The following is a 17,762-nucleotide window of genomic DNA, read 5'->3' on the forward strand; positions in this document are numbered from 1 at the left end:
GGTCCTGGCGCTTGCTGGTCTTTCTTGCGCGCCCTGGAGCCTTTTTGGCAACAAGGGAACCTCTCTCCTTGAAGTTCTTGATGATGCGATAGATTGTTGACTGAGGTGCAATCTTTCTAGCTGCGATACTCTTCCCTGTTAGGCCATTTTTGTGCAGTGCAATGATGACTGCACGTGTTTCTTTAGAGATAACCATGGTTAACAGAAAAGAAACAATGATGCCAAGCACCAGCCCCCTTTTAAAGTGTCCAGTGGTGTCATTCTTACTTAATCATGACAGATTGATCTCCAGCCCTGTCCTCATCAACACCCACACCTGTGTTAATGGAGCAATCACTGAAATGATGTTAGCTGGTCCTTTTAAGGCAGGGCTGCAATGATGTTGAAATGTGTTTTGGGGGATAAAGTTCATTTTCTAGGCAAATATTGACTTTGCAAGTAATTGCTGTTAAGCTGATCACTCTTTATAACATTCTGGAGTATATGCAAATTGCCAATCGAAAAAATGAAGCAGTAGACTTTGTAAAAATTAATATTTGTGTCATTCTCAAAACTTTTGGCCATGACTGTACTAGCAATACTTGCCTGGGGAACAGCTGCCGTGCGTCCAAGTACTGTGCTGGAGAAGAACCTGGTGTCCATCTGGAGCTAAGTCTAGCCACACCATCAGGGGCTCTAGCTTAATAGCAAGGTGTTTGCCTAGTCATGCCCCTCCATTCTCTCCTAAGATCACAGCGCAGTGGTTCCACGACCCCTGTTACACATTACATGGAGGTTGAATGCATTACTTGTTGCTTTCTTGGAAAAAATTGTACTTACTGATTCCAGGTCTTTCTGTAGCTATCCACAGGTAGTCGTTGGCTTTTGGACAACTCTTCTGATAATTCTTTTCACTCCTCAGTCTGAAATCTTGTGGACAACACAAATGACGTCCTTTCTACGTTTGGATTATGACCCCAACAGTGCTTACTGGAACCCTCACTAGTTTTGAAATTGTTCTGTAGCCAATGCCATCAGTATGTTTAGCAACAATAAGTTTGTGAAGGTCTTAAGACAGCTCACTTGTTTTACCAGTCAAGACATTTTTCTTGCATGACACCTTTTTATAGGCCATCAGTTGGACCTGCTGATATTATTTTTCCATAAGTGGCAGGATTGCTTCTAATTACTGATAGATTTCAGCTGGTGTCATGACTTTCCATGGCTTTTTGCACCTCTCTTGCTTCATGTGTTCAATACTTTTTCTCTGTGTCATTTCTCATTATTAAACACAGATTAATTTATGGACATCTATGGTTTGATTTCTTTGCCTGCGTGGATTTGTTGGGTTGTTACAGACATCTGGAGAGAATTTCATGTCAATAGCACCTTTAGAAATATTCTATTTCATCCACTGTATGTATATACAGCCATGGCCGAAAGTGTTGATACCCTTAAAATTGTTCCAGAAAATGAAGTATTTCTCTGAGAAAATTAAGGCAATTATATATTTAGTTATACACATGTTCATTTCCTTTGTATGTTTTGGAACACCACAAAAAGAAAACAAAGAAAAAAAGGCAAATTGGACATAATTTTACATTGGGTGAGGTGAGTGAGGCAGAGTGGAGTGCATTGATTTCCTGATGGCCATGATCCTAAAGCCGTGTGCTGCCGAAGGCGGAGAATGCACAGACTGGGATTACAAATGTGCCGCTTCCGGTGGCCCTTGGCTTTAAGATCGTGGCCAGCGGGAAAGCAATGCAATCCTGCCTCACCACCGACACCGACTCAGGGCCTGCCAAATCCCACTACTGGGGCACCCACTTCTTTCACCCAGGGCCCGGAGTATTACCCCACTTCTGCTGCTGCTAAATTCCTGAAGGAGGAACCATGCCTCTGCCTCCCCCAGGTAAAATACCTTAAATTCGGACTATAACACGGACCTCGATTTTTTTTTTTTAAAGAAAAAAAGAATGAACAACCCTTTTAGGGAATTTCTAACAATTCAGCTATTTTTTAAAAAAAAATAATAAAATAGGATATGAAAGCTAAAAGTCCAGCTACCTCACCACCAGGTGCACAGGTCACATGCTCTGTGTTTAATAAGAGGAAAATGAAGAAAAATCCAGCTCTCGCGATCCAATTAAATTTATAGATGGCTTTGTTGAATAATTCACAAAGAATATGAGCAAGACACAAATTCTGTCTTGTTCATATTTGTTGTGCATTATTCAATCAAATGGGTGAAACCTTCAATTTAATGAAGATAGCCCATAGATATTGGTTGCTTTACATGGAAGTAGACAAGTAGTCATAAGTTACTCTGGCAGCCATAGAAGTAAAGGCAAATACGTTTGGCTAATTTTTAAATCTGCAATAAATTATGAATGACTCAGAATATTCAACTAACCAGATTTCCATTGATCCGAATTGACATGTTTTGAAATCTTAGACTATGAATTATACCTCCTACCAGATCTGATCAGCTTTATTACCGTTATGTATGAGCAATATGGTCTTTTTCAATCCATCAACCTGTTCACATTGTATTGTCTGCCAGGATAATAGCATAGTTGGTTTTCTTTCTAAGATTTTTTTTTGCTTTGAAAGAGAAGAGCTGCATTTTTTAGCATTAACCTCAACAGTTCATTTATTGTGGAGTAGGATCACTTATCAGTATGCTGATATTCATGGTAATTTTATGACACGTCTCAGTGGGAGTTGGGCAGACCACCAGCCACATCCACAAGGCAGTTTATATAGCAGAGTGTTTAGGTGTTTTAACACTGTCAGTTTCTGCTTTTAAGTACTTTACAAGAACATTACTTTGCATTGAAGTGCCAATAAACTATAAGTGTAAGGGAATTTATATTGCTGTTTTTGCCTTTTCACCATTTTGGAGTGCAATAAAAAATAATTGTAGTCTTATCCATAAATATGAATTTAAATAATAAGTGTTTGTAAAAGGTGATTTCACGGAAACTGGTAGCAGAAAATAATTTTGTAGAAAGGCATCCTGAAAAAATATTAAAAAGCTGAATTTAAAAAATGGGATCTCAAATTGCCTTTTGTGTGAAATTGTTACACTATTACAAACATCTATATTTTACATAGTTAAAAAAACTAAAAACACAGCATGTTCCACAACTCAAATAAGAAGGAGGAGCAAAATGCTCTTATGTAAATGTATTATCCCTAGAATTCCTGCTTTTCCCTATAAATCAATTAGCGAAATATAGTCCACAGTCAAAGGTTTTATACGCTATTTATACTGTTTCTTAAAGGGAACCTTTCAGTTAATTTAATTTTACTGAGTACTGGTTCCAAATGCAATTGTTCCACTGATTCTGGAACTGTTTTTGTTTTTTTTTTTTCTGTGCCCCTCCATTCGTAAGTTATGCACCTGGGAAATAAAGGTGCAAGTTTGCTTTTCAACCAACTGGGCATGTATCGCAGAACTTTTTTTGTGGGCATAGCTGTGTTTTGATTGGCCCACATTAGAGGAGAAGAAGCATACTCCCACAGAACGGGTCTGCTATGTATGCCCAGTTGGTAGAAGAGAAATGTACCAAAAGGGAAAATCTTGGAATGCAGGCGCACAAAAGAAAAAGAAAATCTGTCCTAGAATCAATGGAGCACAATTGGAGGAGCTACTCAGTTTAAATGAAATAAACTAGTAAAAGGTCCTCTTTATGGTCATGGTTGTTTCAATTTTACAAAACAATTTAAAACTTTATCATATACAGGTGCATCTCAAAAAATTAGAAGATCATCAAAAAGTGAATTTATTTCAGTTCTTCAATACAAAAAGTGAAACTCATATATTATATATAGTCATTACAAACAGAGTGATCTATTTCAAGTGTTTATTTCTGTTAATGTTGATGATTATGGCTTTCAGCCATTGAAAACCCAAAAGTCATTATCTCAGTAAATTAGAATACTTTATAACACCAACTTAAAAAAATGATTTTAAAATCCGAAATGTTGTCCTACTGAAATGTATGTTCAGTAAATACACTCAATACTTGGTCGGGGCTCCTTTTGCATCAATTACTGCATCAATGCGGCGTGTCATGGAGACAATGAGCCTGTGGTACTGCTGAGTGTTATGGAAGCCCAGGTTGCTTTGATAGCAGCATACAGCTCGTTTGCATTGTTGGGTCTGGTGTCTCATCTTCCTCTTGACATACCCGATAGATTCTCTATGGGGTTAAGGTCAGGCAAGTTTGCTGGCCAATCAAGCACAGTGATACTGTTGTATTTAAACCAGGCACTAGTACTTTTGGCAGTGTGGACAGGTGCCAAGTCCTGCTGGAGAATTAAATTTCCATCTTCATAAAGCTTGTCGGCAGAGGGAACCATGAAATGCTCTAAAATTTCCTGGTAGACGTCTGTGCTGACTTTGGTCTTGATAAAACACAGTGGACCTACACCAGCAGATGACATGGCTCCCCAAATCATCACTGATTGTGGAAACTTCACACTAGACCTCAGGCAGCTTGGATTGTCGGTCTCTCCACTCATCCTCCAGACTCTGGGTCCTTGATTTCCAAGGTCTAGTGTGATGTATCCACAATCAATGATGGTTTCAGGTGCCAAGTCATCTGCTGGTGTAAGTCCACTGTGTTTTATGAAGACCAAAGTCAGTGCAGCCATCTACCAGGAAATACGTTATTTACTGTGTAGGATAGTGTAAGCCATTTCTCATCTGGATGAATATCTGCTTTGTATGCCGGGCCTGCTCTTTAGTCCACATCTGATGATATTTTATATTATATTTTAAGACTATTCAACAAATTAATGATTTCAATTTCATTTTTTTACAGGCCAGTGAAAAAAACAAGCTGAGAAGTAATCCTGTAAAGTAAGAAAATATTTTACGTTTCTCAAACCATACAATTCACGCGAATTAAAAAGCTTGTACAATAAAGGCCACCAAAGAAAACTGGGAATAAACTAGCTGTTGATCTGCCTGTTGAAATCATCAAGATGTAGCTAGTTTTTCATTAAAGTTTAGACTATGGTATAAAACATTAATTTATTTCCTTAGAGTTTTACCTCCTACTTATATTATTGTTATATAGTATACCTATGGGACTTATCTTGCATGTATAATGATGACTTTTTAGAATTGGTTCAACCAACTCAACAGTGAAGCTGCCATGCACATCAGCTGAAAGCTATCTCTGCCAACCTTCCCTATTCACATGAACACTCATTTTGACCGATCATGCAAGTGTTCTTAATGAGCAGTAATTAGTGAGTAAGTCACTGACAGAAACTTATATAACAAAAGTGAACATGAATTCCCTTAAAAACAGTTTTTAATAATCATGTTAAAAACCACCTTCCCAGTAAAAAATAGGCCAATACCCAAAATTGGAAAAATAACGACCAGGAAAAAAAATCTAGTCATACCCTACAATAGGACTATCTGTAAGCTTACCCTGCCGTGAAGGCTGGGACCCTAAAAGAAACAATTTTTTGGCACCCCCACTCAACGAAGACTGTACCTCACTCCCCTAACTCACCCTGACAATGTAGGTGGGACAACAATATATGGAAAGAACAGAAATGAAGGAAGCAAAAAAAAAGCTGGTCATAAAAAATTCAAGACATTCCCAATAATCCAGAACCATAGATGACATCCAAAACCACTGCTCCAACAAATATTTAAAACAAAATAGGCGATAGCAATGACTGAGCATTAAACGACCTTGTAGTTAAGCGGCCTTTATAGTATGCCTAAACCATTAGATAAGTAAGAAAAACATCCTATACATCTTTATCAGCAGATAACATCATGGACAAGCTCTATAACCAAACCAATCCAATTCACTTATCATGTATAGAATGCTCTCCAAGAAAAAAAGCATCCTAAACAAATACTCCAGCAGTTAGCATACTGAACAAGCTTTGATGCCAAGCCAGATAGAGTCCAGTTAATGCATAGTAGTCATGGAAGTCACTTATAAGGGCCCCGTCACACAGCGACTCACCAGCGATCCCGACAACGGTATCAACGTGTCAGGATCGCTGGTGAGTCGCTACATGATCGCTGGTGAGCTGTCAAACAGACAGCTTCACCAGCGATCAGGACCAGCGACGCCGAGCATTCGGTGTCGCTGTGTACTTTAGTTACCAGCGCGCTGATGTAGGGAGCTGGTAACTAAGGTACACATCGGGTTTCTAAGGGACGTGCGTCCCTTAGAAACCCGATGTGTACCTTAGTTACCAGCTCCCTGCATCAGCGCGCTGATAACTAAGGTACACATCAGGTTTCTAAGCACAGCACCGTGCTTAGAAACCCTGCGCTTACCTTAGTTACCAGCTGATCGCTGGTCTCCCGCCTGTCACACGCAGCGATGCGTGCTGGCCAGCGGGAGACCAGCGACCAAAAAGATGTCCAGGGCTTTCCAACAGCGATCAGCGATACCATCAGGGGGGCCGGTCGCTGATCGCTGTCACACACAGCGATCTCGCTGGTGAGATTGCTGTTACGTCACAAAACTTGTGACTCAGCAGCGATCTCGCTAGCGAGATCGCTATGTGTGACGGGGCCCTTAAGGCCGCTGGAAGAAACCTCTGGACATTTCTTTGGTCGCTGGTCTCCCGCTGGCCAGCACGCATCGCTGTGTGTGACAGCGGGAGACCAGCGATCAGGTGTAAAAAATAATAAAAAAAATAAAAAATATAGTTATTCTCACCTTCCGAAGTCCCGTTCAGCCATCCTGCCTCTCTCCACGCTCCGGTCCCAGTGATCCTTTGCACGAATGACCGCGAGACTTTGTTATCCCTCGAGACCGTGACATCTCGCGGTCATTCGTGCAAAGGATCACTGGGACCGGAGCGTGGAGAGAGGCAGGATGGCTGAACGGGACTTCGGAAGGTGAGAATAACTATATTTTTTATTTTGATTCTATTTTTTACAGGGATGGCCAGCGATGTCGGGCGCTCGGTATCGCTGTGCTGATCGCTGGTGAAGAGGTCTGTGTGACAGCTCACCAGCGATCACATAGTGACTTACTAGCGATCCTGACACCTTCATATCGGTGTCGGGATCGCTGGTAAGTCGCTTAGTGTGACGGGGCCTTTAGTCATTGCTATTGCCTATTTTTGCTCTAGATATTCGTTGGAGCAGTGGTTTGGGATGACATCTATTGTCCTGGATTATTGGGAATTTCTTGAATTTTTTATGACCAGTTTTTTTGCTTCCTTCATTTCTGTTCTCTCTATTGTTTTCCCACATGCATTGTCAGGGAGAGTTGGGGGAGTGAGGGACAGTCTTCGTTGAGTGGGGTCACCAAAAAAATCATTTCTTTTAGGGTGCCAACCTCCACAGCAAGGTAGGCTTACAGATAGACTTATTGCAGAGTATTCCTAGATTTTTTTTCTGGTCGTTATTTTTCCTATTTTGAGTATTGGCCTATTTTTCACTGGGAAGGTGTTTTTTAGCATGATTATTAAAAACTGTTTTTAAGGGAATTTATGTTCTCTTAAGTCACTGACAGACATCTCTGGCAGGAGCTAATATGCCATAGAAACAAACGATTGATTGTTGAAAATCGTTAACTCTTCAGACACCCTCCCTTGGAGAGATGACACGTTAGGACATTGAGGGATTTGTACAATGTTACTCTAATGTCTTTATGTATTGAAAATTAGTTCCCAAACTCTGGGACTTCAGTTGTTGGGAAACAGCAACTTCCAGATGGCCCTGTGAGTCTTTGCCATTTATTAATTTTTTAAAAGAAGACCAAAATCTGATACTGTTACAGAAAGGCAGGTATACGCCACTTTTTATTTGTGATTTACACACATTATATAACTTTAGAAAATAAAAATATAAAGAAAATTAAAGAGGAGGAAAATGAACTCAAATCTTATTGCAACGCAAGGCAAGATGTATCACATGTGAAGGTAATGCATCTCAGAGTTTGGTTTCACAACTGCTTTCTCTCCATCCAATAAAAATAATCTAATTATGCTAATTAGAACTCTGATCAGAGTTTGATCAAAGTGGGACCTGCTGTTCTCTTAGGTGCTGAGAAACAAAAAAGTTTCTCCACCTTCTCTATTCAGTCAGTTTGTGAAAATCAAACCGCACTGAGATGTTATCCAAGTTCGGTCCTGTGTTGTCCATGAACCTATAGACTTGCATTGACAATTCTGACACTCAGATCAAAATCAGACATGTCACCAATTTTTCCTCTGACCGTTCGGAATGAGGAAAAAATTGGACATGTGCACAGCCCCATAGAATAACATGGGTAGGAGTGGGTAGGAGTGTTATCCGTCAAAACTACAGATAGCACTTGGATTTTAAATGGTCATGTGCATGAGCCCTTACAGTAGAAAATTGTCTTAAATGACCAAGGACATACTGTATAATGAATTGTTTTCAAGTCCTAAAATAATTTTGAATGTAGAAATGCCAACTATACTGTAAGTTCCAGTTCTTAGGGTTTTTTTTTTAGGGTTTTTTTGGTCCCGGTTGCCATAACTAGATAATTGCCTTCTTAAAACGTTCTACCTTGGAAATTTCCTTAAAAATTAAACCATTTTTAAAACAAAACTAATATGTTTTGTGAATTCCAATAATATCAAATCAGACTATGGATTATTTTCATTCCGTTAGGACAGATGATAGAGTGAAATTGTCAAAGTTACCAAAACACATTCTTTAAAATGGTTAGCATGCATGTATCCTTGAAATGCTATGTACAGTGGCTTTCAAAAGTATTCATCCCCTTGGCTTTTTACCTATTTTGTTATATTACAACCTGTGTTTAAATCTTTTTGCAATCCAATTTGTGTGTGATGCATCAGCACTAAATGGTCTAAGCTGGTGAAGTGAGAAAAACATAGGCATTAAAAATAAATTTATGGGATCAAATAACGAAAAATTGGCATGTGTATATATATATATATATATATATATATATATATATATATATATATATGTATATATATATATATATATACACTCACTGGCCACTTTATTAGGTACACCATGCTAGTAAGGGGTTGGACCCCCTTTTGCCTTCAGAACTGCCTCAATTCTTCGTGGCAGAGATTCAACAAGGTGCTGGAAGCATTCCTCAGAGATTTTGGACCATATTGACATGATGGCATCACACAGTTGGCGCAGATTTGTCGGCTGCACATCCCTGATGCGAATCTCCCGTTCCACCACATCCCAAAGATGCTCTATTGGATTGAGATCTGGTGACTGAGGAGGCCATTTGAGTACAGTAAACTCATTGTCATGTTCAAGAAACCAATCTGAGATGATTCGAGCTTTATGACATGGCGCATTATCCTGCTGAAAGTAGCCATCAGATGTTGGGTACATTGTGGTCATAAAGGGATGGACATGGTCAGCAACAATACTCAGGTAGGCTGTGGCGTTGCAACGATGCTCAATTGGTACCAAGGGGCCCAAAGAGTGCCCAGAAAAAATTCCCCACACCATGACACCACCACCACCAGCCTGAACCGTTGATACAAGGCAGGATGGATCCATGCTTTCATGTTGTTTACGCCAAATTCTGACCCTACCATCCGAATGTCGCAGCAGAAATCGAGACTCATCAGACCAGGCAACGTTTTTCCAATCTTCTACTGTCCAATTTCGATGAGCTTGTGCAAATTGTAGCCTCAGTTTCCTGTTCTTAGCTGAGAGGAGTGGTACCCAGTGTGGTCTTCTGCTGCTGTAGCCCATCTGCCTCAAAGTTCGACGCACTGTGCGTTCAGAGATGCTCTTCTGCCTACCTTGGTTGTAACGGGTGGCAATTTGAGTCACTGTTGCCTTTCTATCAGCTCGAACCAGTCTGCCCATTCTCCTCTGACCTCTGGCATCAACATGGCATTTCCGGCCACAGAACTGCCACTCACTGGATTTTTTTTCTTTTTCGGACCATTCTCTGTAAACCCTAGAGATGGTTGTGCGTGAAAATCCCAGTAGATCAGCAGTTTCTGAAATTCTCAGACCAGCCCTTCTGGCACCAACAATCATGCCACGTTCAAAGGCACTCAAATCACCTTTCTTCCCCATACTGATGCTCGGTTTGAACTGCAGGAGATTGTCTTGACCATGTCTACATGCCTAAATGCACTGAGTTGCCGCCATGTGATTGGCTGATTAGAAATTAAGTCTTAACACACAGTTGGACAGGTGTACCTAATAAAGTGGCCAGTGAGTGTATACACACTTTTGCTATCAAGCCCCTAAAAATGTCTGGTGCAAGCAATTCCCTTCATAAGTCCCATGCTTAGTGAAAGGACGTCCCCCTGTGTGCAATCTAAGTGTAACATGTAATACAGCTGCAGGGGCCGATTGGGACCAAAGGAGGCTGATCAGACCTGAATTTACTTAAGGCCCCGTCACACACAGCGATCTCGCTGTGATCTCGTATGACGGGGATCAGCGACCGGCCCCCCTGCCGGTTATCGCTGATCGTGCTCAATTGGCCTGGGCCGTTTTTCGATCGCTGGTCTCCCGCTGGCCAGCACGCATCGCTATGTGTGGCAGTGAGAGACCAGCGATCAGCGACGCTGGACGCTGGTTTCTAATGTAAACATCGGGTATCCAGGAGCCGCGGCTCCTGGATACCCGCTGTTTACCTTGGAAACTGGCGTACACGCTGGTTTCCAAGGTAAACAGCGGGTATTCAGGAGTCGCGCGGTTCTTAGATACCCGACGTTTACATTAAAAACCAGCGTCGCTGGTCCTGATTGCTGGGGCTGTCTAACGATATCCCAGCGATCCCATCATGTCAGATAGTTGGTGGGATCACAGGGACATCGTTATGTGTAACGGGGCCTTAAGTTGTGTTTATGTGGCACGTCATATTGTAAGATCAGGTAGGTAAACTTACTGCCATTACCATTTAATTAGGAAGTTGAATATGAATCTGATTACATAAAAGAAATTCACAAATTAACAAGTACAATAGGACAAATTTACAAATGCTGCATAAGATGAAATTTAGCAATAAAGCCCTGAATCCAGTCCGTAAAGAGTTATTCCGTATAGGACAAATAAGACAAAGAAAAGAGGGCAGTAAATGGACTCTAGAATTAAGTATAAAATGTATATCTAAATGCAGGCTGGAACGTTTTAACAGTAATGACATCTATGCCTTCTCCCCAACCAAAACAGCTGTCAGCGGCACTTACATTCAGTGCAACATATTAGCACGGGGCTGTTTGCCAAAACCATTTGCATTTAGAGAATTACACTTTTACACTTGTTAAAATTGAAAATGACTAAACAAATGGCTTGTGATGAGCGGCCTAACCTGTAATCTGTGCATTTAATGCCTAGAAACTACAGAGACCAATACAACACACAGTGTGATCATTTTCTTCCCTACAGTGGCTTGCAAAGTATTCACCCCATTGGCTTTTTACTTATTTTGATACATTATAATCTCTGTTTAAATATTTTTGCAATCCAATTTGTGTGTGTTGCATCGGCCCTAAATAGTTTAAGGTAGTGAAGTGATAAAAATATAGGCATAAATTAAATTTATCGGATCAAATAACTAAAAATTGGCATGTACATATGATTTCACACATTTTGCTATGAAGCCCCTAAAACTTTCTGATGCAAGCAATTACTATCATAAGTTACATGTTTAGTGACAGGAAATCCGCCTGTGTGCAATCAAAGTATCACATGATCTGTCAGTATATACACCTTTTCTGAAAGACCACAGAGGCTGCAACATCATTAATCAAGAGGCACCACTAACCCAACACCATGAAGACAAAAGGTGATCTCCAAACAAGTCAGGGAGGGACAAAGTTGTTGAGAAGTACAAGTCAGTTGTCATGAATCATTAAGTGATTCATTTTGGTCCAGCAAGAGTTAATGTCAGTCTCTTGCTGGTAGTTCTTTTAGACTGGTCAGCTGGTGTTGGTTGGTAACCACTTCTACCTCCGTTTAAATAGTCACATGACCCATCAGCTAAAAGAGTGGATCTCTTCTGTGATGATGGTGTTGCTGCTGTTTGAGTTCTGATTCCTGGCTCTGTTTGCTTTGCTGCTGCTCTGGAGCTTAGCAGCAGAGCCTGAGCTGAGTATTTTTGTTTTTGTCTTTCCCTTGTTTGTCTCTTCACCTGTGTGTTACCATCTACAATGGTGATGCTAGCATCCTTGCTGGCCAGTGCCTAAGCCAGGGTGAATAGAGGTGACAGGGAGTAGACACCTGAGGCAGTTGGGAGAAGAACCCACATAGGGCGTTAGGGGAGCATAGAGACAGGCGCAAGTTGGTGTCAGGAGGTCTCCCATTCTCGCTCCCTACCTATATGTTGTGTCATCCGTCGAACTTACCCGTGTCCGAGCGTGACATCAGGGTTGGGTTATAAAAAGAATCCCAATCTCTGATCATTACCCGGTGCACCATCAAATCCATTATCATCAAATGGAAAGAACATGGTACCATAACAAAACTGCCAAGAGAGGGTCGCTGACCAAAACTTTCAGCCTGGGCAAGGAGGGCATTAATCAGAGTGTCAGCACAGAGGCCAAAGGATCCCTGAAGGAGCTACAGAGTTCCCAAGTATCTGCCCACATGTCCACAATAAGCCGTAGACTCTACCGAGATGGCCTTTATGAAAGAATGGGCAGAATAAAGCCTTTAATTACACAACCAGGGAATGAACCAGGGATGGAACCAATCCAGGGATCCAACCAGGGATGGAACCAGGGATTGAAGCTTGAGGAAGATAATTTGCATATTCCAGGTGCCTTCTGTGAAAAGCGAAGAGTCTCCCTAAGCAAGAGGATCATTGGATAGAGCCGGGACCAGCTGCTTGGAAAGCATCGCCGAACCGCGCGCCGAATTTTTTCCTCTAGGACATTATTGCAAGAAAGCTTGCCTGATTGAGTAGATTACACAAGAAGGAAGACACGCAGCAAGTCAGCAGGATCTAGGAGCAACATGCCAGATGTGGCAACCTACATGGTGAGCTGCAACATGTGCTACATGTTCACTGATCGACCAGAAGAAGAATCCAACTTCACCTGCCAGAAGTGTAGATTAGTGGCCCTTTTAGAAGAAAAGGTGCTTGATCTGGAAAAAAGAATTGCAACTTTGAAACTCAAAGAAAATGAAGACTTCCTAGACAGAACAGAAGCATCTCTACTGGTCACAGAAGGTGAAGAAAGTGTCAGAAAACCTCCAAAAGCAGACGAGTGGAAGCATGTGACCAAAAGAAGCAAGAAGACCATAGACACAATTGACAAACCGATACCAAGGCCTTGCGGAGGATGCCGATGGTACACCTAAGGATGAGGCACTACCAGCAAGCAAAGATGAAAAGGGCACACAGCAACACCCAGAAGTGACAACAAAAAGTACAGCCAAGAAGCGAAGAAGACTGGTAGTGGTGGGAGACTCACTACTGAGAGGCACAGAAGCAGCCATCTGCAGACCGGATATAACCGCAAGAGAAGTATGCTGCCTCCCAGGTGCGAAGATCAAGGATGTGACCGATAGGATACCAAAGCTCATCAGTTCCAAGGACGTCCACCCATTTCATGTGATACATGTTGGCACCAATGACACGGCAAGGAATGACCTACCGACAATCTGCAAGGACTTTGAAGAGTTGGGGAAGAAAGTAAAGGAACTGAATGCACAGGTAGTTTTGTCTTCTATCCTTCCAGTAGACGGGCATGGCACCAGGAGATGGAACAGGATCCTTGATGCAAACAACTGCCTAAGATGATGGTGCAGACAGCAAGGATTTGGATTCCAGGACCACGGTGTGAATTACCTGTACGATGGACTCCTCGCCAGAGACGGACTACACCTCAACAAACCTGGGAAACACACGTTCGCCAGAAGACTCGCTACACTCATCAGGAGAGCGTTAAATTAGAAGAGGGGATGGGAAGAAAAACGTTAGACACGAACATGAAACCAGATATTATACTGATGAATGATATGAGGTGTGGCAAAGAAGATCCAAGACAACATACTCAGAAGGGAGGTAAGAAAATTTCTAAAACAATCAACAGGGAGGAGATTGGAACAAAGCAAAATTCTCTAAAATGCATGCTCGCAAACGCCAGAAGCCTGACAAACAAGATGGAAGAACTAGAAGCAGAAATATCTACAGGTAACTATGACATAGTGGGAATAACCGAGACATGGTTAGATGAAAGCTATGACTGGGCAGTTAACTTACAGGGTTACAGTCTGTTTAGAAAGGATTGTAAAAATCGGAGAGGAGGAGGGGTTTGTCTTTATGTAAAGTCTTGTCTAAAGTCCACTTTAAGGTAAGATATTAGTGAAGGGAATGAGGATGTCGAGTCCATATGGGTTGAAATATATTGAGGGAAAAATAGTAACAAAATTCTCTTTGGGGTCTGTTACAAACCCCCATATATAACAGAAATCATGGAAAGTTTACTACTAAGGCAGATAGATGAAGCTGCAACCCATAATGAGGTCCTTGTTATGGGGAACTTTAACTACCCGGATATTAACTGGGAAACTGAGACCTGCAAAACCCATAAAGGCAACAGGTTTCTGCTAATAGCCAAGAATAATTATCTTTCACAATTGGTTCTGAATCCAACCAGAGGAGCAGCACTTTTAGACCTAATACTATCTAACAGACCTGACAGAATAACAAATCTGCAGGTTGTTGGGCATCTAGGAAATAGCGACCACAATATTATACAGTTTCACTTGACTTTCGCTAGGGGGACATGTCAGGGAGTCACAAAAACACTGAACTTTAGGAAGGCAAAGTTTGACCAGCTTAGAGATGCCCTTAATCTGGTTGACTGGGACAATGTCCTCAGAAATAAGAATACAGAAAATAAATGAGAAATGTTTAAGAACATCCTTAATAGGCACTGTAAGCGGTTTATACCTTGTGGGAATAAAAGGACAAGAAATAGGAAAAACCCAATGTGGCTAAACAAAGAAGAGGGGCAATTAACAGTAAAAAGAAAGCATTTAAACTACTAAAGCAGGATGGCACCGTTGAAGCTCTAAAAAATTATAAGGAGAAAAATTCTTTATCTAAAAAAATAATGCTGCCAAAAGGAAACAGAGAAGCACATTGCTAAGGAGAGTAAAACTCTCTGTTCTTCAACTATATCAATAGTAAAAGAATCAAAACTGAAAGTGTAGGCCCATTAAAAAATTGTGAGGAAAGTATGGTTGTAGATGATGAGGAAAAAGCTAATATATTAAACACCTTCTTCTCCACGGTATTCACGGTGGAAAATGAAATGCTAGGTGAAATGCCGAGAAACAAAGAAAACCCTATATTAAGGGTCACCAATCTAACCCAAGAAGAGGTGCAAAACCAGCTAAATAAGATTTAAATAGATAAATATCCGGGTCCGGATGGCATACACCCACGAGTACTAAGAGAGCTAAGTAATGTAATAGACAAACCATTATTTCTTATATTTAGAGACTCTATAGTGACAGGGTCTGTTCCACAGGACTGGCGCATAGCAAATGTGGTACCAATATTCAAAAAGGGCTCTAAAAGTGAACCTGGAAATTATAGGCCAGTAAGTTTAACCTCTATTGTTGGTAAAATATTTGAAGGGTTTCTGAGGGATGTTATTCTGGATTATCTTAATGAGAATAACTGTTTAACGCCATATCAGCATGGGTTTATGAGGAATCGCTCCTGTCAAATCAATCTAATCATTTTTTATGAAGAGGTAAGCTATAGACTGGACCAAGGTGAGTCATTGGATGTTGTATATCTTGATTTTTCCAAAGCGTTTGATACCGTGCCATACAAGAGGTGGGTATACAAAATGAGAATGCTGGGTCTGGGGGAAAATGTGTGTAAATGGGTAAGTAACTGGCTTAGTGATAGAAAGCAGAGGGTGGTTATAAATGGTATATTCTCTAACTGGGTCGCTGTGACCAGTGGGGTACCGCAGGGGTCGGTGTTGGGACCTATTCTCTTCAACATATTTATTAACCATCTGGTAGAAGGTTTGCACAGTAAAATATCGATATTTGCAGATGATACAAAACTATGTAAAGCAGTCAATACAAGAGAAGATAGTATTCTGCTACAGATGGATCTGGATAAGTTGGGAACTTGGGCCGAAAGGTGGCAGATGCAGTTTATCAATGATAAATGTAAGGTTATACACATGGGAAGAAGGAATCAATATCACCATTACACACTGAACGGTAAACCACTGGGTAAATCTGACATGGAGAAGGACTTGGGGATCCTAGTTAATGATAAACTTACCTGGAGCAGCCAGTGCCAGGCAGCGGCTGCCAAGGCAAACAGGACAATGGGGTGCATTAAAAGAGGTCTGGATACACATGATGAGAGCATTATACTGCCTCTGTACAAATCTCTGGTTAGACCGCACATGGAGTACTGTGTACAGTTTTGGGCACCGGTGCTCAGGAAGGATATAATGGAACTAGAGCAAGTACAAAGGAGGTGAACAAAATTAATAAACTGGATGGGGAACTACAATACCCAGAGAGATTAACAAAATTAGTATTATTTAGTCTAGAAAAAAGACAGCTGAGGGGCGATCTAATAACCGTGTATAAGTATATAAGGGGGCAATACAAATATCTCTCCGAGGATCTGTTTATACCAAGGAAGGTGACAGTCACAAGGGGGCATTCTCTGCATCTGGAGGAGAGAAGGTTTTTCCACCAACATAGAAGAGGATTCTTTACTGTTAGGGCAGTGAGAATCTGGAATTCCTTGCCTGAGTAGGTGGTGATGGCGAACTCAGTCGAGGGGTTCAAGAGAGGCCTGGATGACTTCCTTAGGTTCTTTAGAAGGACGTAGATCTGGGGATTTATTCTCACGGAACACAGGCTGAACTGGATGGGCAAATGTCTTTTTTCGGCCTTGCTAATTATGTTACTATTTTACTACGTTAACTGATGCAAACCTTCGAAGAAACAGTGAAATTCCTGGTTGTGAGGTAGCAAAACACAAAAAATGCCAGGGGGGAGGCCTGAAGATTTTCGCAAGCCACTGTTTGTGTAAATATGTATACAGTTTGCAGTTTTGTATATCCGTTGTATGAATATTCCTGCAGCTGCGGTAATGCTAATATTGACTTAGCATTGTTTACCATAAGCTGGTAATGAATGATGTGATGATTAGGAAGCTGCCTTTGGCTTCTTATGATGTACTTTTCATTAGATGCTTTTTATATACACATTGTGTTATATATATTAAAACACCTGGAACCAAACTATAAAGGGTCTTGGATTATGTCTGATACTGACAGAAAAATAAGTAAATAAATTAGGAAGGTAACATACATTGATGGTTAGAACAGAAGATACAAGAGCCTCCAAGAGTATGATGTTAGCTTGAAAGGATATTTCAAGATTATAAAATGCAGAAAAGATCCCAATATGTGCCATAATGATGATCCATAGCTTGGTTGTAGTTATTTTACGTGTGTAAGCCGTGGACCGGGGTGGGCTCCCCAGGATACAGCAGAGCTGTGACAAGGAAAGCAGTAAACACCTAACTTGTCAAATGAACTTTTACTGTTAAACTTATACTGAGTGAGCTATCACCAACCAACAAAATGTAACACACACCTGGTCAGAACTGACCGGGACGACTGTGGTTGTCACTCAGTAGACAGACACGGAAATGTTGACTTTGTTACTATAATTTACCTAGTTGTGCACCCGCCTAGTGCAGCTACTGAGCATTTACCTGGAAAACTGGAACAATCAAATGAATGCCAGGGGTGACCTATTGGTGATGCAGCACAGCACC

General features: G+C 41.1%; 1 protein-coding gene across 4 annotated transcripts in view; it reads left to right on the forward strand.

Moving 5' to 3' along the window:
- Window positions 1-17,762, forward strand: part of AFF2 (ALF transcription elongation factor 2) — a 743,921-nt gene that overhangs the window by 546,563 nt on the left and 179,596 nt on the right. For all 4 annotated transcript variants that reach the window (XM_073543590.1, XM_073543593.1, XM_073543591.1 and 1 more), the window contains exon 9: window positions 4,812-4,849. In XM_073543590.1, the coding sequence (XP_073399691.1) occupies window positions 4,812-4,849 (38 nt within the window). The remainder of the gene's footprint in view (window positions 1-4,811; window positions 4,850-17,762) is intronic.

Source organism: Dendrobates tinctorius, unplaced genomic scaffold (genome assembly GCF_039654945.1).
Source record: "Dendrobates tinctorius isolate UK_male_01 unplaced genomic scaffold, ASM3965494v1 ptg000133l, whole genome shotgun sequence".
Classification (NCBI taxonomy): domain Eukaryota; kingdom Metazoa; phylum Chordata; class Amphibia; order Anura; family Dendrobatidae; genus Dendrobates; species Dendrobates tinctorius.